This window comes from Lethenteron reissneri, chromosome 49 (genome assembly GCF_015708825.2).
Source record: "Lethenteron reissneri isolate LAM-NWPU_2019-01 chromosome 49, ASM1570882v1, whole genome shotgun sequence".
NCBI lineage: Eukaryota > Metazoa > Chordata > Hyperoartia > Petromyzontiformes > Petromyzontidae > Lethenteron > Lethenteron reissneri.
This window is the reverse complement of record NC_083827.1, coordinates 3,657,890-3,679,764: the sequence shown is the minus strand read 5'-3', so window position 1 is coordinate 3,679,764 and position 21,875 is coordinate 3,657,890. Positions and strand designations below refer to the sequence as shown.

Here is a 21,875-nt window from a genome sequence, read left to right as displayed (position 1 = left end):
GCACAGGTATAATGAGGCCTTTAAATCAGTTCGAAAAATCCGCGATGCACTGAGGCCGCGAAACTTGAACCGCGAAGTGGCGAGGGATTACTGTATATCAAGTTTTTTGCCTGAGCTTGATTTCCAGCGACGGATAACAGCGACGAGTTGATCTCTGAACCGATCACTTTCACCAACCCACACTGACCAGGGTGGTGAAGTAAAGGTACAGCCCCCGCATTTGCTTGCTCACCTCACCGCTGGCAGAAGGGCCTCCCCTACAGGGAGTTCTAGAGGGTATTTGGCCTACTCTTCCATGATGGCCAAACATCTTGGAAGAGGTGGGAGTATCTACACTTTTCCCAATCGCATGCCACTTGCTGATCGACTAACTGTATCTATGTATGTTGTATGTATGTTGTATGTATTTTGTATGTATGTTGAACTTCTATGTAGCCAACCGCGCTAATCGGAGGTCTGCTACTTGGTGGATAGAGCTGGAGGGAGTTATGAGACTTTCCATTTGCTCCACCTTCTACGCCGGGAGATGGAACCTGCAATATTTGGATTGCATGTCCAGTGTGCTAACCATGACACCATGGCAACATCGCAACCCACGCTGACTAGTGTGGTGAAGTATGGTTAAAAAATACCATTACTGACACACCATAGGGAGGCCTTGACAAAGTGTTGTAAAAAAATACATAGTTTTAAGAATGAAGAATAGGCCTTTTATTACTCATAAATTCCGAACCCTTCCGTTATCTATAAACAAGGCTTACTGACCACTAATTCCCATCCAGTAGCAACTGCAGTCCTTGCTCTAAAAACACATCGCTAATCTTAACACTCACTCGTCCCAACTCGACGGATAGCAAATGTTGCTTTTCTTGATATGTAAATGCTCACTGATGTGCACATTTCTACCGAAGCCTCCTTGTCAAAATGTGATTGATGATGTGTGTCCATTGGGGTGGCTGGGCACAGAAAAGGCCCGAGTTTGATGCGTTTTGCCGTTCAATTAAATTGGACATCACATAATTGAGCAACGCTTCACTTCGCCATCTGCTCAGGTCCCGTGGTCACGTGCGCGCACGCGCGTGTGTGCGTGCGTGTGCGCGTGTGCCATTAACGCTTTCCATGCCAGATGGGGGAGGATAAGCAATTCTGAGCTCTTTCAAAGTGCCATGCTTACAGGACCCATCGTCTTGGTTACAGTGTCAGGCGCATGGTGAGATGGGCTGTGCAGTCAATCGCACGAGAGAATTTGCCGCCACGTGGGAGGGCTTTGTCGACCAATCACATTTGCCTTTAAATAAAATAGTGCATGTGGTTCTATGTGCTGAGATTCCTGGAAAAGTCTATTTGATTAAATGGAGACATGGCCATTTGTGTGCAAAAGCTGTGCCAAAGAGTACAAGGGATTTGGACGTTCATCAGTCAAGAGATGCTAACGTGACATACTTTAAACACCACGTATTGAATGCATGTATTTACATTTACAGCCCTTTGTCAATCCGCTGCTGGATGAGGGCCCATCCCACAACACACACTAAAGACCCAATTTTAAAAAAAACAACGTTTCACCTACACCACCTTCACTTCGACCTTGATTTTAAAAAGACCCGAGCTGCTGTCCAATGTGGGAGGTTGTCCCTTACCATTCCACATCTTCTCACCGCACGCCTTTAAAGGTGCAACATAAAACCCATGGTACAACAGTAAGGATGCAGTGAATCGACCACGACTAACCCACCAGATTGATTAGTCGCCAATCACAGCTGTAGTTTCATTCAACCATACATTTCTTGTTTTCCTTATTTTTACAATATTTTAAATTTCGTGCTCTTTAGTTTGTAGAATCCTCGCTCCATTAGCCTGAACGTAACCATTGCCAGTTCTGCAGTAGACTCAAGATGGAAATGTTCCTAACAGCCAATGAAGCATAACCATCGTGACTTTGTGATAACCTGTGTGCCATAAGAATTGCACAAATACCACGGTATTATTTATTCATTACTTTTCAACATAATTTGTAATGTAGTTTGAATAATTCATAAACGAGGTGGAGTGGCGGTGCAGTGGTTCGCGCACTGCGTTATGAACCTGGCAAATCTGAGTTCGATGCTCAACCACAGCTAACACGAGTGGAGAGTGATTTCTGAACTGATCTATAGTGACCAGCGTGGTGAAGTATGTTCATACAACCCCAACAACCAACATGGTGAACCCATGTCCTTCATCCATCTTATCGGTTCATAAATGGCTATAATTTATAATATATAATTCTTACATTATCTGTCTAGCTAAATTTATTCAATAAGCAGTTATTTATTTCTCAACCATTAAACAACACAGCATTTGGGCGTCTCAGCCAATGGGCCTTAAACCACATTGTTTTTTTTAGTAATCCATCATCGGTTTTTTGACAAAGAGTTGTAAACTACATTTGTAAAGTTTCACGTAGAAATCGCAAATAATTGATAATTGAATTTCGATTTAAAGCTTTCGTAAATGCAGGGATTCATATTCTTGGTTCTTTCGGTAAAGTACGTTGTGGCCAAAACGTCGTGAGAATGAATTTGTATTATTATTTTATTATTTTCCTTCTATGTGACTTTACCGAAAGAACCAGGAAAATAATTGATCGTTGCACGCACGATCCGATGCGTACGTATCGTGAGAGCAAAACAAATATTTATTTATTAAGTGTATCGTTGCGTTGCTAACATGTCTAGGAACAGCTACCCAGGGTTAGCATCCACAATGCTCCAATGACGTTCTAACACACACGCTTGCATCTTAGATCCCAGTTTGACAGACGCTTCTCGAAAGCTTTCACTGCTGGGTGTTGTACTCGTTTCCGCACGGCTTGGACCGACTGACCTACATTCGTACATTAGTCACGATGAGATACGGTTTGCCTGCTGTGCAGATGTGCGGTCTAAGTCTCAGCCTTCTCAGCTGCATGACCTAAATAGGCAGATGATAAGTTTTAGCCATGTAATGATGGTCCAATTAATCGTTTGACCTTCGTGCGTCGAATCCGTGCGAGTCAGAATCAATTATTTTATTTTTGTCTCGTCACATGGAAGCGACATGTTCATGTTACGTTTAAGATCACGGCGCAAGTGACAGTCTATTAACGGGGAACGAAAAAAAAGACAATACAAACGCGGTGGTAACAACAATGTTCCCGGCATGCGGAGCGAAACGTCGGACATCATGCTAAGACAACACACGGCACAACCCGAAAACACTCCACAGAACCACGGTGTACAACGTCGAAAACCTACGTACCGTAGCAGTGCGGTGAATACGAGACAAAACGTTTCATAGTCTTAATTTCAATCGTGGATTCCATTTGTGGCGTTTCATTGCAGCAGCGGTGTTTGGGAGAGTGATACTTTATTGCGTGCAATACAAGAACAGTCTGAGCCATGGCCCTGTGGCAGGTGATCCCGAATCGAACAATTCACGGTGGTGGGTTTCTCGGTTCAGTTCTTAACGACAACGGCTGAAACCTGGATGAAGGTTCCTCTATCATGGGACTTCCTTTGCCAGTACCAAAATATACTAATAGGGTTTTTTCCCCGTTTTTCTGGCAACAAAACTGACACCTTTTGCAAGGAATCGTGCTTACATTAACCACAATACTTGCAGTCAAATGCAAACAAAAAACAATACTCTGATAATTTATGCATTGTCTTTGAAACTGATTGGTCCACACCAGAGACAGCTTTCTTTAGAGCCTAGTCTCATATGGTGTTCGAACACCATATGAGACTAGACTGCAAGTATTGTGGTTAATGTAAGCATGATTCCTTGCAAAAGGTGTCAGTTTTGTTGCCAGAAAAAAGGGGGAAAACCCTATTAGTAAGGTTCCTCCATTCACAATTCCCCTCGGCCCTCCCGGCTGGTGACTGTCACACACAGCGAGCGAGTCGATTCTTGTGGCAGAATAACGCGCGTCAACAGAAGTAAATACTTCCCCCGCGTGAAAAATAAGTCGACCAAATGGTCCCTTGACAATCGAGCCGAGATGGAGAGACCTGCAATCTACACTGGCAGACGTGCAATGTTCACGCTGCGCAGTACTGTTCATGCCATCGACTGGAGCAAGTCCGTGGGAGCGTTATGCCCTCTTTGTTAGCCCTTAATTTATCTCTAAGTAACGAACTGACCCCGAGTGGGGTACGTGACCGATGGCCATCAAGACCCGGGGGTCAATTACAATTGCATCCGTTTCATTCTGAATGAATTGCAATGGCGACATAGCTGTAATAACCTCAGAGAACAATGCTGCAGTGACTGTCATACATGATCAGAATCAGAATATGTATTTATACTGGAGGAATCCGATGAGCTATAAAGCTCTTTCTCACAGAACACTTCGTTTTGTACACCCTGGTTAAAACTCCAACGGCGTTGGCTTGCAAATGAACATGGCGGTGTGTGCGTGCGTGTGCGTGCGAACCCACCACCGCGCTTCACCGTGTTTGACGCTAAGCGGCACAGACTACACAGTAATTCTCACCATCCCCATGCGGTGCATGGGTGGCTGCCCCCCCCCCCATTCCCCTACCCCCCCCCCCCCCCCAGTGCATGGCAGAAGTCTGATACGATATATAAAAATGCGTTTTGAAAATAGGTGCAAATAACATATATACGCATTGGCGGCGACAACCTCGCCGCTGCGTCTAGGTCGAATTGGCCCTGACGTGCAATCTCGTTGCAGGCGTTCTGTGAAAAGGTTCTTTGCCGTAAACAATTTTCACAGCGGCCACAAAGCGAGGGCGTGCGGAAATGTGCATTTGTGATCGTTATTATAATGTAAAATTATTGAGCTGGCAATTACTCCTGGATTATATAATCCGTCCGTCTCTCTGTCTATTTGTTTAGATCATCCGCTCATGCACGTCCTCTTAAATTGTTCCCTTTATTAAAATGTTGCAGCTCTTTGCTCTTTAGTCGATGCACTGCTGGACGAAGATGGCTTTCCCATGCCGTGTCAGCCGAAGGAATTGCTTTCGTGACTGCAGGAATTAATATTCTTTGGGTCTTTCGGTAAAGTCACGTAGATAGGTTCAAAGAAAATAACAAAAAACTACGACGTTTCGATCGCAACACAAGCGGTCGTCATCAGGAAAAGGGGGGTCAGCAGCATGGACGGGGCAGCTGATGTTAATGTAGGGGAAAACAACGACATTGGCAGTGGGTCTCCACCAATCAAAGGGCCGCCAGGCAAACATTGCACCTCGCTCCACACACCCACAGTGCTGACAGTGGAGGTTGCTGCTAGAGGTGATGGTGGTAGTGGGTAATGATGGTGCTGGTGGTGGGCTTCCACTAATTAAAGGGCTACCAGGTCTAAAATGGAAACATTAAAGCCAGTTATGACTTAAACGGGTTGATAACGTCCTTCCAGTGATTGCTGAGTTTGTACCCATCTTCTTGGTTAAAATTGTGTCTATGTCTGTATATATGGATGGCTTGAACTGTCTCAATTAAACAAGTGAGATGACATAGTCATCCTCTCAGCTGACAAGGGCAATGCCACAGTCATCTTGGACAAAACCACGTACAATAACAAAATTCAGGACCTACTTACTTACGAACTGGAACACGTACACCAAACTCTCAAGATGAATGGATATTCAGACTACACAATCCGTAAAGCTATCACCCCAACCGTTGGGAAATAACAATATGAAGACCCAATGAAAACCATCACCTTGCCATACATAGCAGGGGTCACCAAAAATATTTCCAAAATCATGAGCAAACACAAGATCGAGGTTCGATTTAACGCAGTACATAAAATTCGTGACTTGATCCCATCTGTGAAAGATGTGATCCCTGACATACAATACCCCGGCGTCTACAAACTAAGCTGCGTCTGAGGCAGTAGTTACATTAGGGAAACTAAGCGACATGTCTCGGACCGAGTCCGTAAACACAAGGCAGATCTGAAATACGGTAGGACTAATACCTCGGCCGTGGCTGATCATTGCTTTAATGCGGTAATTTTCAAACCCACCTTCTTTATGGATTTTTGGTAAGCCATACAATCTGTGTGGTCTAGCAGCAGAGGGTTTTAAGGAAACCACTTGGTTGGTTTGATTAAAGATGTCGAATTAGTGATGATATTGTTGGTTTTCGTAATGAGGTTGTTAGTGGGATCTCTTAAATTTGTTTGTATAGCTACCATCATTAAGTAGGTCCTGAATTTTGTTATTGTATATGGTTTTGTCTAAGATGACTGTGGCATTGCCCTTGTCAGCTGAGAGGATGGCGATGTCATCTCTCTTATTTAATTGAGAAAGCTCAAGCCATCCATATATACAGAAATAGACACAATTTAAACCGAGAAGATGGGTACAAACTCAGCAATCACTGGAAGGACATTATCAACCAGTTTAAGTCATAACTGGCTGTAATACACTATGGGAACCTCATTTGCCAGTAAAAATATATGATAATTGGTTCTTTACCCTTCTATCTGGCAACAAAACTGACACCTTTTTACAAGGAGTCATGTTTGCATAGACCGCAATACCTGCAGTCATAATACAAACAAAAGAACATAACTCTGATAATGGACAGTGCACATTATCAGAGTTATGTTCTTTTGTTTGTATTATGACTGCAGGTATTGCGGTCTATGCAAACATGACTCCTTGTAAAAAGGTGTCAGTTTTGTTGCCAGATAGAAGGGTAAAGAACCAATTATCACTGGCTGTAATGTTTTTATTTTAGACCTGTTAGCCATTTAATTGGTTGAAGCCCACCACCAGCACCATCATTACTCACTACCACCATCACCTCTAGCAGCAACCTCCACCGTCAGCAGTGTGGGTGTGTGGAGCGAGGTGCAATGTTTGCCTGGCGGCCCTTTGATTGGTGGAGAACTCCTGCCGGTGTCGTTGTTTTCCCCCTACATTAACATAAGTTGCCCTACCCATGCTGCTAACACACTTGGGCCACATTAACATCAGCTGCCCGACCCATGCCGCTGACAGACTTGGGCTACATTAACATAAGTTGCCCTACCCATGCTGCTGACACACTTGGGCTACATTAACATAAGTTGCCCTACCCATGCTGCTGACAGACTTGGGCTACGCCCATCTTTAAACCTTTATAAACGGTTTGCCTTTAGAGGCTAACCACCCTTTTACTAATGACGACCGCTTCTATCGCGATCGAAACGTCGTAGTTTTTTGGTTGTTTTCTTTGAACCTATCTACGTGACTTTACCGTCACGTTGGTTGGGGATGAGGTTGGAGGGGCGGCTCCCAGGACTGCTTTAGATATCAATCGCCACCGATGTCAGTCACGCGTGGGAATGGAATAAATGTCACCGGGTTCTGAGCACAGTATGAAGACAAAGACACCCCGTGTAGCCTTTACAGACTGTGGGGGCAAGGGCTGTTGGCGAGTAGCACCTATGAAGGCCTGCACGGCACACGAGGGGGTCGGTGGCCAGCACCACGCCCGACCGCCTTTGTCTCCCGAGTGGCGATGTTTACACACACAGCACCAGGTACTCATTTGAGGCTGAGTCGACTTAGAGGAGGCCCAGGACCGGTTCAGATAATCGTCACCGGTGTTGGGCCATGAGAAGAAATTGAACTTGGGTTTCCGGGCTCGTAGCGCAGTACACTACCCACTGCACCACCGTTAATATTTGACGGTATTATATTTCAATTCCTCTTATCAGTGCTGCGAATCTAATCAACTGAATTTCTTTTTCGATTTAAAGCTTTCGTGACCGCAGGGATTCATCTTCTTCTTGGTTCTTTCCGAAAGAACCAAGACTAACTGAATTTCTATATCGTTATCCGTCAGAGACCAATGGCAGACACATTGGTGTTTGTAAATAATTCTAGTTTTTATTTTTATCCAGGGAGCATGTGCAGACAAAGGGCTCCAGCGGCGTGCATGCATCTATAATTAGTGCCATGCATTTTTGTTGTTGTTCTTGCTATTATTTTCAACACCACTATTTATTTTCTCCCGCCGGAGTGACATGCCTGGGAGGTAAGTGGGCTTTGATTCTTGCCAGTGTTCTCGTCGATACTGCCACCGTGAACCGTGAAATTGGAATCCCCCGCAGAGCACATATATCAAAGGTGATTCATCTCTTTAATACCAGCCACTGTACAACAGAGGAGTGTGCAAGTGCCGCTGCCTTAACCCCCCCGCAAATCAGACGAGTGATTACGAACAGCCGAATGGGCAGTCGGGACAGCCTGACATGGGCTTCGTTAAATTTCTGTCTGGAGCTGTATAATGCGCACTCGTAATGTACGTTGATTACCATATAAATAACACAAACGGCAATGGATTCCCATAGTCATATATATGCATTCTTTAATCTCTGCCGCCCCCCCCCCACTTCGCGAAAGAAAAACACACAAGTGACGTCATCACATCTACTCTATTTAAGGAACGAAACAGGAGGATTTCTCCACAAATCTGGCTGTCGCCTGATGAAACAAGTTGTAATTACTGGCGAAAGGTCGTACTCAGATTCTACATGGTGTGAGTTTGCTCTGTACTAGTAAGGAATTGGCACGTTCTGTTCACGTGACAAACCTTACTAATTGGCTGTGTCGGGTGGTGGAGGGTTTAACGACACATTAATATATTTTACGCGATCTAACCCAAAAAACCTCTTATGGATGATATTGGTCGCGATAGGCTCCTCCGTGTTAAACGAACTTGTACAGTGCTCTCTCAAACACAGCTTGGTCACGTCTGGTTTTAGGGGTAAAATTAAAAATCACATTTATTGGATCATTGAAGAAAACAAAATCTGCGGAATTGCAGCTTGAAATAGTTTTTATCGTCTATTTTATTTTCAATCCGTTTGCATTTTTCAGACAACTATATTTCCTCACTGGCACCTGAGGAGGCCTTCATCCAGCAGTGGATTGAAACGTTTTCTTTCATAAACAATTAAATATGATATACTATATTTCTTATTACTACAGTATATTGCTTATTTTGATTATGATGCTAAAATTAAATGCCGAATCTGCTATTAGTATATATTGCTCTCTGCTCATTTGTCTAATCGATTTTATCTCGAGAACTGACTATTACTAGCCTCTCCATCTGTCTGTATCTACTTACCTATCACTTAATTTCCATATCCATCCAGCCATCTCGTACAACATATATTTGCCTTGTAAGTATCTGGGGTGATGCAGTAGTGTCTTGGTTATCGCGCTGTTCTATTGACCCGGCCACGCGAGTTCAATTCCTGGCCACGATTAGTCATGTTGTCTGTAATGTTGTTACCCGCCCCCTACTGACATTTGTGAAAAAGAGCTTAATAGCTCATCGGATTCTTCCAGTATAAATATATGTTCTGATTCTGACACTGATCAGCGTGGTGAAGTATGGTAAAAAAAAACGAAAAACCTTCATTAGTTGCTGATATGGTGTGGGGTGCCATTCATTCACTTGTAGATTGGGAATGACGGGAATAATTAATTGATTAATTATAGGTACTTTTTATGCTTGAAAATTCTTTCCGTGTTTTTGTTTTACCTTCTCATTAATGTGAAAGCATTGGACACACAGCCGAGGGCACGCATCTCCACGATAAGAACCTCACTCACCGTGGAGGCATTGCGCAGCCAATATGATACTGAATTTATCTTTTGGTTTGGTCACCAAATGTGTGTCGTGAAGCCCCCTCCACCACCCGACGCAGCCAAATAGCTTAAATAGTCCGGTTATTATTTTGTGCTTCATCGGTGCTCACTTATCTTTATTAACTCATCCTCCAACTAGTGTCGTCTCGGCTTCGCTTCGCAAGAAAGAGACTTCGATTGGTAATAATGCAGGGGAAAAAAAGGTAAATGTACGGGATAAGATGCTCACTTTTGACAGATGGCTAGGTTAATCATAGGGCAGCCAGCTGCTCTGGGTAGGATTACTGTCGAACAAGCATCATGCCTTTTAAGGGTTGACATAAATCACATAATCTAGTTCAGGTGTCATGAAAAGCGTAATTGTAATAATCCTAATAATAATTATCATCTGTATGTCTCCAAACTGTCGTTCACTTTGGCTAGATTGCTATGTATGTGTGTAGAACTTCTTTTTCATTGTACGTGACCAACCGTGCTAATCGGAGGTGCTATTCATTATTCAGTTTCTCTGTGTTCAGCCTGTCAGCTTTCAATGTGTTTACGTATTTAATTAGACTATCTTTAATCTGGCTCTCCATCTGTATTTATGTTTGGTTAGGTTTCTATCTCTGTCTTCAACTGATCTGTTTGCAATCTTGATACATATTGAGTGAAATGTGTTTGCAATCTGTCTGTCTCCATTGCCCCATATTCAGTCTCTCTATTGAGTCTCTAATCTGTCTCTCTGTCTTTGTCAATCTCTCTTCTTTGTATCCCTCTGTCCATCTTCGTCGTCTCTCTGACTGGCTGACATTTTTCCTTCAAGCATTTTAATCCATCTAGTTATTTATGTGCTTCGTATGTCCGCCCATCTATTTCGCTTTGTCCATTGGCAGCCTTTCGCTGTAAGGGACAAATGTCGCAGTGCAACCTGTAACTCCAGTAAACTCTTGTTAATTCGACACATATGGGGCTCTGGCCTTGCCAAATGATCCAATATTCCGAATTATGTACAATGGAACTCCCCAGTGCCTCTCACCCCAATAGAAAAAAAAACATCCAAATTTGTTTTCCAAACTCTTCATGCACCGTACGCATTGTTTTTAGTTTTTTTCAGTTTAATTTAATTGGAATAACCCTGTGAGCCATTCGGCTCTTGATTCGGGTGCAACCGCAACAAACAATCAAATTACAAGATACATTTAAAATTTGCTGTACGCAAGTTGATACATCCCCTACAAAAACAATAAAATCTTCCAGGAAAAAGCACCATTTGTGTATGCTGCGTACAAAAATAAGTAAATAAATACATAAATAGATATCCAAAACCTTGGATTTGTCTCGCAGACCAAGGGATTTATCCTCCAGTCCCTTTCTATTACTTCTTGATGTAGGTGTGGACGACATTTCTGCGAGGGTTGGCTTGCTCAGAGTGCATCAACAAGGTGAGGTCCAAAGCGACAGGTCTGCACTAACGCTCACCACATGCCACTTGACCGAGTCGTTGTTTTGGTCGTGGCGCGTGGCGTCGCACCACGTGTGTGCAGAAATCGGACCATTCGGTACGGCAATTTGGCTCATAGCGAATTACTAATACTGGACTCTTTGGTTGTTTCGATAAAGTCACGTAGGTAGAAAAAAAAAATATAAAAATATCACGACGTTTCGATTGCAACGCAAGCGGTCGTCCTCAGGCGGAACAAATCATCCAGAAGTGGAACTGCTGAACGAGGAAGAACACAGCGAGCGAGCTGTTACAACAAGAGGTTATACATGTGGCGAAGGGCAAGCAGGCGGGGTCTGAGCTGGAAAGGAATTCCATCCCTGCAAGCAAGCACGTATATATGCCGAAAGCGCAGCCGTGCCGAAATATCCCCATTTACGAATGATCAAATACCGAAATAACGAGGTTTTAGTGTTATAGTTTTAGTGAACTCTGCCAGTGGGATTACGGGTGGTGGGTTTTAGAATATCCCCTTGGCACTGCAGTGATAGGAGCTTTAGGGTTCATCCTTTCAGGATGAAATGTGAACGGACCTGTCTTATTAGACTCCACCACGGAGTGGAGGGCAATCTCGGGGTAAACTCATCCTGCAGGTGGTGTCAACAACAACAATAACACTGGACGTGACAATGTGTGGAGTGCTTGAGGAACTTTACTGCAGGTGTCACTTGTGAGTGGAGAGTGGTGTGGGCGGGTGGGGAAATACAACGACCATCTGGCAAGCCAGACCATCAATGGGGCCTCGATTTTAATAGGGGATCAATAGGTGGCCCAGAGGTCAGATTGCTGAGCTGGCACTGCTGAGATCCTGGGTTCGGATCACACAATCAGCCACCTATGATTCAACTGTGAGTTAACAAGTGCAGTGAGTTAATGGTCTCACATGATGCACAATCAATAACTGCACACCAAAAAAAAAAAACATCGCGTTAAATTTGATTATTCTGCTCTTAATCTGCCTAAATTTCAGCTCTATGATTTGAACATGTCGATTTGACTATTGTTCGCTCAGTGGCAGGGCAAGTGGAAAAGTGGTGCTCACTCCTGTGCAGACCAGAGGTCACTCACTTCAAGGCATCTCAGCGGTGGCTCTGCGATATCCGCTTATGTGGGCCGTTTCTTAACGCAGAGGGTTGTGCTGTTCTCCAAGAGATCCAATTGGATTCGTTGTCCAATTACGTGTCGCTGATGGCGCAATATGATCTAAATCGGGGGGGGGGGGGGGGAGACCAAGACAAGAGTTCAGTAACCACGTCAAACATCATCACGCCGACCGTGTTCCCACGCCGGCAGGTGACGGCAACCACAAGGAGGACTACCCTTTCCTGCACGCGGGGGACGACGAGCTGGGGGAGGGATGCGACAAAAACTTGGCGCTCTTCGAGGTGAGTGCAGCAGCAGTCGCTGTGCCGTCCATTGGCCGCCTCCAGTGTTCCTCCAAACGTCCTGATCCATCGCCCCCAGCCGGCTCTGCTGGACCGGCACGGTCGTCATCATCGTCGCCGTCGAGCGCGATGATCCACGAGCGCCATGGTGGGCGTGCGAGTCCCGTTGGCCCGAGAGAGAGAGAGCCCACGTTCAGATTGAGCAGCATTGTGAATGCGGCTTTCATGAATGGCTCTGCTATGTACAAACATCTTCTTGGTTCTTTCGGTAAAGTCACGTAGAAGGGAAATAATAAAATATTAAAAATAAACATAATAAAATAATTTATTTTTATTAATATTGTATTATTATTATAATAAAAATAAAACATAATATTTTTTTATTATGTTTTATTTTTATTATTTTATTATTTCCCTTCTACAGTGACTTTACTGAAAGAACCAAGAAGATGAATCCCTGCAGTCACTTAAGCTTGAAATCGAAATATATACAAACACTCATACTCTCTAGTTCTTTCGGTAAAGTAACGTAGTTAGAAATAAATCACGACGTTTCGATCGCAACACAAGCAATCATCATCAGGTGGGAAACCACCTGATGATGATTGATTGCGTGACTTTACCGATAGAACCAAAGAGTATGGATTCCTGCAGTCACGAAAGCTTGAAATCAAGATTGATACAAACACTAATTAGGTATTCCTCTTTTGATTTATTATGAGCCACAAGAATCTTCATTGGTCAATAAATCGATGGATCATTATTACACCGTTAATGAAAGGTTCTGTATAAATTCAGCAAAGAAACGCTGAATGTCAAGAGTTTTTTTCGGGATGATAATTCGTATATTTTCCCAATTACTGCCTATTATAACTAATACAAATTTGCATCCCCACCTACCCTCACTGTTCTGGTCTCTATTCTTGGTTATTTTGGTAAAGTTATGTAAAAGGGAAACAATAAAATAATAAAAATATAAAACAACATATTTTTTTAATTTTAATGTTTCCCTTCTACGTGACTTTACCAAAAGAACCAAGAATATGAATCCCTGCAGTCACGAAAGCTTTAAATAAAAATTTGTTCTGGTCTATTTTATATTGCCGCCACATGCACACGTATTATTCCACCTGATTAATAAGTCAAAAAAATTGGTGAGACCAGGCAATGATCTCGCAAACTTTTTATCTTTAACAACCCTTCATCACCTAGCACATCCAAACAAATTAAATTGTCACGTGGTGTACAAGCATTTAACACGTCAGTTACGATAGTTTTAGTTCACCCACTGGGAAGTTGACGAACAATTCCCACAACCATATTTTGCAATGCAGTACTGTACAATGTTTCCTGTGAAACTATGTCAAGCATCACGAGGAGGAGATCCAGGAAGTCATTAAATGAATTATTAATCAGTATATGCTATGATAACCTACATATCAAATGAAGCCAGTATCCACATGGGTGCCTTTTAAACAAATAACCAGTCACTGTATGGTCAATCAGCCCCTTTCCCAATTTCTCCCTTTTCCCTCCCTCCCTCCCGCTTTTTTAACCTTTAAAAGTTTATTTACCATTCAGCATGGGAAAACAAGACACTATAGTTTTTACAACTGCAACGTGAAAACGATGCAGTGGAGAAACTAAGTGCACAATTGGACAGGCAGAATACCGTGTGCAGCATACGCACTATCATTGTTTAAGAGCAGAAAATAATCGACCCATCAAATATAAATTCAAATGGAATCGTGACATTTATGTGGAATGGGACTGAGTTCAGGGTGCATTATTCACCTTTTATTACACGACACTGCAGTTTACTGGTTTAAGTAATCCCTCCCTCCATCCCCGTGTGTCTGTAGGAGGAGATGGACACACGGCCGATGGTTTCGTCCCTGCTCAACCGCCTGGCCAACTACACCAACCTCCCCCAGGGGGCACGGGAGCACGAGGATGCGGAGAGTATGGAGGGGGCGCGGAAAGCTCCTCCCAAGGTAAACAAATAAAACTAAAAAACTATTTTTTATTTTTTACCAGGTAAGTCCACCACTGAGCTACTGTACGTCAATTTCGATTTAACGCTTTCGTGACTGCAGGGATTAATCTTCTTGGTTCTTTCGGTAAAGTCACGTAGAAGGGAAGTAATACAATAATAAAAATAAAACATAATAAAATAATTCTCACGACGTTTCGGCCACAACGCAAGCAGCCCTCCTCAGACCTGGTCTTCACCTGAGGACGGCTGCTTGCGTTGTGGCCGACACGTCGTGAGAATTATTTTATTATGTTTCATTTTTACCAGGTAAGGCCACCACTGAGCTACTGTACATAGCTGGATTTTTTTCAGAAGCGACCTGGCTACATATGATAGCTCGACGAAGTTTATTTCTCGTCGTGTAGAAATGTATGGCAGCCAAATACAAGAAGCACAATGTTGATTCTAAATGTAGGGGGAAAAACCGGGGAAAAAATCCACGCGACCACGGGGAGAGACATGCACACTCTAAATATACAGGCAAAAAGGTTGGGATCGAATCTACGACATCCTTTATACCAGGCCAGGCAGTTAACATCTTGCCAGCGTGGCCATGACTGCACGACCTCCCCCCATTGACAGGGGATACGCAGTGCCCCCCAGGAGGAGTGCTAATTCATCACGCTACTACAATCAAATGGACGTAGTTTTCATTCTCACTACTGGAATGTATCCAAACAAAAGTGTGCAGATACGAAATTTAAGATGATTGGTGTTTTGTGCAGCCTTTGGTGACCGGGCTGAAACCATCATGGTTTAGTTATGTGCTGCTGCCTGGATTCGAACTCAAGATGCAGCAGACCTCTGAGCCACCCAGCCACCTCTGGCTGTGATTTGATTTAAGAATCAATCCTCTTTCTTTTACATTGGGGTGAATGTAGCAGCCTCTAGTGGCTGACAGGGGCATTTTAACCCATTACACACAATGTATATTGATCAAAACATATTAAATCTCTCGCGTCATTCGACGCATGCATCGGGACCTTAGAGAATCAATATAAAATAACAATCGATGCATCCTTAAACCCCGAACACCCTCTCTGTCTTCGTTCTGTCTCTCTATCTCTTTGTGTCTTCCAATCTATTTCCATCTCTCAAATATTTCTCTTTTCTCTCTCTCTCTCTCCACCCTGCTGCCGCACCCATCTCTCTTCCATCTCTTCTTCCCTATCTCTCTCCACTCCTTTCCGCCACCATCGCTCCTTCCTTCCCTCTCCCATTGTGCCCCCTCCCCCCCACCTCTTTTAACAAGAAGATGCTCTGTGTATTCGGCACTTTGCTTCGTTCATCATTTCGTATTTTTTTTTTTATAATAACTTTGCTTGATGTAAACCCCCACCTCTCGCTCACTCTCTCGCTCACTCTCTCGCTCACCCACCTCTCTTGCCTTGGACATGTGGCCCCCCGGTCTAGGCCCCCAGGATGGGCACCTTCATGGGCGTCTACCTGCCCTGCCTGCAGAACATCTTCGGAGTCATCCTCTTCCTGCGTCTCACCTGGGTGGTGGGCACGGCCGGCGTGCTGGAGGCGTTCTGCATCGTCTTCGTCTGCTGCTGCTGCGTACGTAGAGCCCCTTTCTTCGCCCAAGGCATCCGGGCAACCCTAATGCAGAGCGGCACCTCAAGGCCCACTGCATGGGCGGCACAGTATTAATGTGAAGTGATGATTTTAATGAACGTAATTAATTCACGTAAACCAGGCCTATGAAGCTCTCCATACCCATCCTCTCTGCGTCTTTCCTCTCTCATCTCACAACATGTCTATTATTTTATACGTTTCTCATCAACTGCATACCGACTTTCAAAGCAACATTTTTTAAAGAAATTTTTACAAATTTCATTAAGGGTTATTAATGATTGCGTTTCTGTGCTTTTAGTTTCTGCCAATTAAAACCAATAATCGTTCTGGACCAGTGATCGAGCACAATGCCTGTCAAGTCTGGTGCCCTTTGATGTTTCATTCTAAGTGAGACCTTAAATCTGTGGCTCTTTAGTGAGGAATGTTAATTACGAGCGGTGTTTACAAGCAGAGTGAATTTGCATATCCAGCAGCTGAACAATAGTGTCAGTATTCTTGTCGAGTGTGCATATTGTAACGTGATTTGGCATAGCTGGTGTTGTTTTTAAAGACATCTCTGTTGATGCCACCAGACATCACCATCACTTCCTTCTTTTTGATAATTGGGAAACATTCAGTAACACCAGTACTTAATGTCGAAAGTTTTCAGGGCATCGCAAGTGCAATCTCCCGCTACGTGTTTGGCAATCTTTCTTTCTGCTCTCCACTGTAAAGAAAGATGGCCATACAGCCCCTTGGCCATCCACTGCTTGATGATGAACATTTGCCCATTTTATATTTTTTCTCTTGTAAGGAAGTATTAATGATGAAATGTGGGGAGTCATTTATTTGTCCTTGTGAGCTCCATTCAGTTTAAAGCCATTCCCCTGTCAGGGCAATACGATGGGCTTGGGCAATGACAATCATTGTTAATGGTTGGCCATCATTTTATATTGTGCAAAATAAATTCCCAAGTATGGGCAACGAGAATGGCAACTTCCAATCAGATCACAGGCAGAGGTCACGTGACTGCCCAAGGTTGTGAACGCTGCAGACCAATTATTTTTCAAACTCTGTTTTCATTGGCTACAGAAAATTGCAACACTGTTTGACTGCCTTCCCAAGTTTGTCATCGTCACACACAGCAATTGCGTTGCCAGTGACAATCGGCCAGCAATGATTGCCCTAAACTTGCCCGAATGTATATTTGCCTTGAGCAAAATATATTCTGTGGAAGCCTCAGTGTCCTTACGTTGTAGGGCCACCGTCTGTGTTGAAGTGTCTGACGCTGGGCTTGTTCATTCATCCTCCCTGCACAGACCATGCTGACTGCGATATCAATGAGCGCCATCGCCACCAATGGTGTCGTCCCGGGTGAGTCTGGGTATTGGGGTCAAAAGGGGCACCACGGTGGCGAGATGTTGACTACCTTGCCTGGTATCCAGGAGGTTGTGGGTTCTCCGAATCCTCGATGTTTTCCCCTCCACATTTATAATGACCATCACGCGTTTAGAGTATTTGCCTGCTGTGAATGTCCACGTGATGAGGCACTTCTTTGAGCTGTCATTTGTGGCCAGCTCGTTCCTGATAAAGAGCTTCAGAGCTCGGAGGGCCTTACCTGGTAAAATTAAAATAGTTTAGTTTTTTTGTTGAGTTTTTAAAGGTCAGAGTCATCGCAGAGGAAGATGAACACACACGACTGCTACACATGGGAGTGTGCAAGTGTCGATAATAGTATCAATGAATATAAGTTCTTTATCCGGTGATGCTGTTTGGAATGCATGGCTAATTTGTGATTGAGTAATTGTGCGCCGAGAATATTTGGCCTGAAACCCCCCTGGAAATTAGATATGAAGCTCAAGGGGTCTATCTTGCTTGAATTAACATTAATAACAATCATGCTTGGAGCAAACCCATGAAAACCAATGTAAATGTGGGACCATAACTCCATTGTGGGTGGTGATGATGCTGCCGATGATGATGCTGGACAACATTAAAGATTGGCCACTGAAGCTGTCAGGGTCTCCCATAGGTAGACCTTGCCGATCGTATATTGGTTTACGTCACCATGTCAACTCGAGCACTGGGAGACAAATGTGCTCCGTTGTGTTTTGGTACTGGCCACACCGCCCATCCGCGAACTGCCACGAGCCTCAATTGATGCTCGCTAACAGCGGGTGCCGTCGATTGCAGCGGGCGGCTCCTACTTCATGATCTCGCGCTCGCTGGGCCCTGAGTTTGGTGGCGCCGTCGGCCTCTGCTTCTACCTGGGCACCACCTTCGCTGCCTCCATGTACATCCTGGGCGCCATCGAGATCCTGCTGGTGAGACGTTCACACGCTCACGCACGCTTACGACGGTGGTATCCAGTGTGTACACGTCCCTTTGCACCTTCACGCACAGTCCTTGTGCTGTCTGATAAGTTTTGACAGTCACACACACTCGACAGTTCTATCCAAACAAAATGCGTTGTGATCTTCACGCACACATACAACAGCTCTATCCAATGTGAATGCATTGTGAAATTATCACACGCACACCGACACGTGAGACCCTGTCCATTGTGAACAGAGACAAAGGTCCCCGTATAACCTGAACAACTGTTGGAGCAAGTGCTGTTAGCGAGCACTTATGAAGGCCAGCACAGCACATGAGAGGGTGGGTTTGCCAACACCATGCCCGGCTGCCTTGGTCTCGCCAGTGGTGATGTTTACACACCGCACCAGGTACCCATTTGAGGTTGAGTTGATCTAGGGAAGGACCATGACCGTTTCAGATAATTATAACTGGTGTTGGCCGTGAGCGGGAATCGAACTTGGGTCGCTGGGTATTTGTAGCGCAGCGCACACAGACACACACTCGGCAGCCTACCCAATGTGAACATGTTCTGATATTCACACACACACTTAAAAGTCCTGTCCAGTTTGAACATGTTCCGACCTTCATATAGATGCTTTATAGATGTACGCATTGTGAACGCATTCCACACGCACAACACCCCTATCCAGTAAGAATACATTTTGATCTAACTTACACATGACGACTATGTACTGTGGACACGTTCCTTGACACATACACACACAACAACTCCAACCACCATTGGAACCTCCTATGCCAGTAGCAAAATATGATAATTGTTTTTTTTTTAATCTGGCAACAAAACTGACACCTTTTTTTTTTACAAGGAGTCATGTTTGCATTGACCACAATACCTGCGGTCGGAATGCAAAAAAAAAAGACAACTCTGATAATGTATGCACTGTCCTTGAAATTGATTGGTCCACACCCGAGACAGCTTTTCTTAGAGCCTAGTCTCAGATGGTGTTGGACCAGATGACGCCAAAAGGCTCCAACCAGTCAAAACACAAGATCTTCAACCACAAGCGACGGCCCAGCCAGTGTGAGCATTAAACACATTCCGACCCTCATGGACACACTGCAGGCCTTTCCAATGTGAACATCTTCTGTATGAAACCAGGATGTTGGGCCGAGTCAACCCCCAACCACGATTTGAATTCTCAACTTTCCGATCGCAAACCGTTCGCTCTACCGCTCAGCCACATGGCCAGATTTTAACGTGCAAGTTTATTGAGGTCACTGTGTGTGTTATTTTGGTGTGGTCTGGGGCAGTTTTTGCTGTTGTTTAGCTGCCTTTCCCATGCTTGGGAATTGTTGTACTTATGCGCTTTTAACTTATATACTTGATCTATTTTAGGTTTTTTTTTTATTTCTAGCGATTTGCTTACCTTTCCTATACTTTTCACTCTGATCGTTTATTTTATTGTTTGTTTGTTGTTGTAACTTACTGACACACCCCCTTACTGGACATCTGTTGAATAAAAAAAACTCATAGCTTATCGGATATCTCGAGTCTAAATAAAGATTCTGAGTCTAGATTGTCATTATTATGCTGCCACGCCAACCCCCGTGCTATGGTAGCGAAAGGGGCGTTGCGGTGGCGAGATGTTAATTACCTCGCCTGGTATGCAGGAGGTTGTAGGTTCGATCCCAACCCTAATTCCTGTATATTTGGAGTTTGCATGTTCTCCCTGTGGTTGCGTACATTTGTATCCGGTTCCTCTGGTTTCTCCCTCTTCATTCCGAATCAACGTGCGTTTAAGAGTATTTGGCGGTTATGAATTTCCACGTGATAAGCCACTTCGTTAGGCTATCATTTGTGGCCAGGTCGCCTCTGAAAAAAATAAAATAGCTGTAAAGCTCGGCGGTCCTTACCCGGCAAAACAAAGATAGCTTCATCCTTTTGTTTCTCTCGCCCGCCGCCCAGACGTACATCGTTCCGTCGGCGGCGATCTTCCGCGCGGAGGACGGCGGGAGCGAGGCGGCGGCGATGCTCAACAACATGCGCATGTACGGCACGGCCTTCCTCGCCTTCATGGCCGTAGTGGTGTTCGTGGGGGTCAAGTACGTCAACAAGTTCGCCATGCTCTTCCTCGCGTGCGTCATCCTCTCCATCCTGGCCATCTACGTCGGAGCCATCAAGACGGCCTGGAGTCCGCCGCACTTCCCGTGAGTGGCAACTTCCCGCTTCAGCGCACCGAGCTGACCGGCGTGGTGTCGCTTGTTCAACTCAAGCCACCCCCCCCCCCCTCCCAACGTGGTCCGTACGGCGCGTGGGAGGCCGTCACCCAGCAGTGGTTTGAGACGAGCGTTGTTGCGCGTACAAATGCTCTAGACCAGTGTTCTTCATTGCAAGGCCCGCGGGCTACTGGCGGCGGTGGCCTTTAGTGCGGCTCCTGACGTGCGGCCCCTGGCATGGGGTGAAAACACCCCATCATGCTGTCAGAGCCAATGGCTTCAAATGTGTGGCGGCCCTCACACTGATGATGTCTTATCGGCGAAAGTGGCCCCCACTCTCAAAATGAGTGCCATGAAAACTGCTGCATGAGTCAATAGTTGTTGGTGACGTGCGGTGGAATTTATAATCGCAATGGCTTTACCGTCTCTTACTGTGTGGACACTAGGGTCACGTGAAGAGATCCCGGACGTAGTTATGTGCGTCGTTCTGTAACACACAGGGTTGCATTGCTCCGCGGGAGAATGGATTAATCATCTCTTGACGTGAACACCGATGGCACAATCGGGGGTGAATTAGTGGGAAAAGACAAAGAAAATACGTTAAATAAAATCAAGTGATGATTGCCTCGCATCACTCACTCACACCACCACTATTAAATTAGCACCAGCAGCACCAACACCAGCAGCACCAACATCACTTTGAACACGAACGGCATCAACACTCCGTTTCCACTGCCGGCATCAGCAGCACCTTCAAGACCAACACTGCCGCCAACACCGCTGCCATCATCACCATAAACACCACCGCCAACAACAACCCCAACACCAACTCCACAAACATTGTCACCACCGTCAAACACCGAGATCATCAGATGCCGTTGCGTCCAAGATTAAGGAAGCCGAATAGACGTCAAATTAGTTGCAGCAACGTCTCCCGCGTCGCCCTAAACCCCGCCCGGCTGCCTTGCTTAGAGGAAATCCCTTTGACAGGATCTGCATGCTGGGGAACCGCACCCTGTCGCAGAAAGACTTTGACGTCTGCGCCAAGACGACGCTGCAGGAGAACGACACGCTTGTCACGACCAAGCTGTGGAGCTTGTTCTGCGACTCGGCCTTCCTCAACGCCTCCTGCGACGAGTACTTCGACATCAACAACGTCACCGAGGTGCCGGGCATCCCAGGCATGGCCAGCGGAGCCATCCTTGGTAATCCACCTGCCGGCAGGGTAGACA

General features: G+C 45.0%; 1 protein-coding gene across 1 annotated transcript in view; it reads left to right on the top strand.

Moving 5' to 3' along the window:
- LOC133354817 (solute carrier family 12 member 4-like) overlaps positions 1-21,875 on the top strand; it is a 65,098-nt gene that overhangs the window by 9,433 nt on the left and 33,790 nt on the right. The window contains 7 exon segments of the mRNA XM_061571961.1: positions 12,424-12,515; positions 14,378-14,509; positions 15,964-16,110; positions 17,427-17,481; positions 18,301-18,431; positions 20,393-20,634; positions 21,634-21,848. Coding sequence (XP_061427945.1) covers positions 12,424-12,515; positions 14,378-14,509; positions 15,964-16,110; positions 17,427-17,481; positions 18,301-18,431; positions 20,393-20,634; positions 21,634-21,848 — 1,014 coding nt within the window.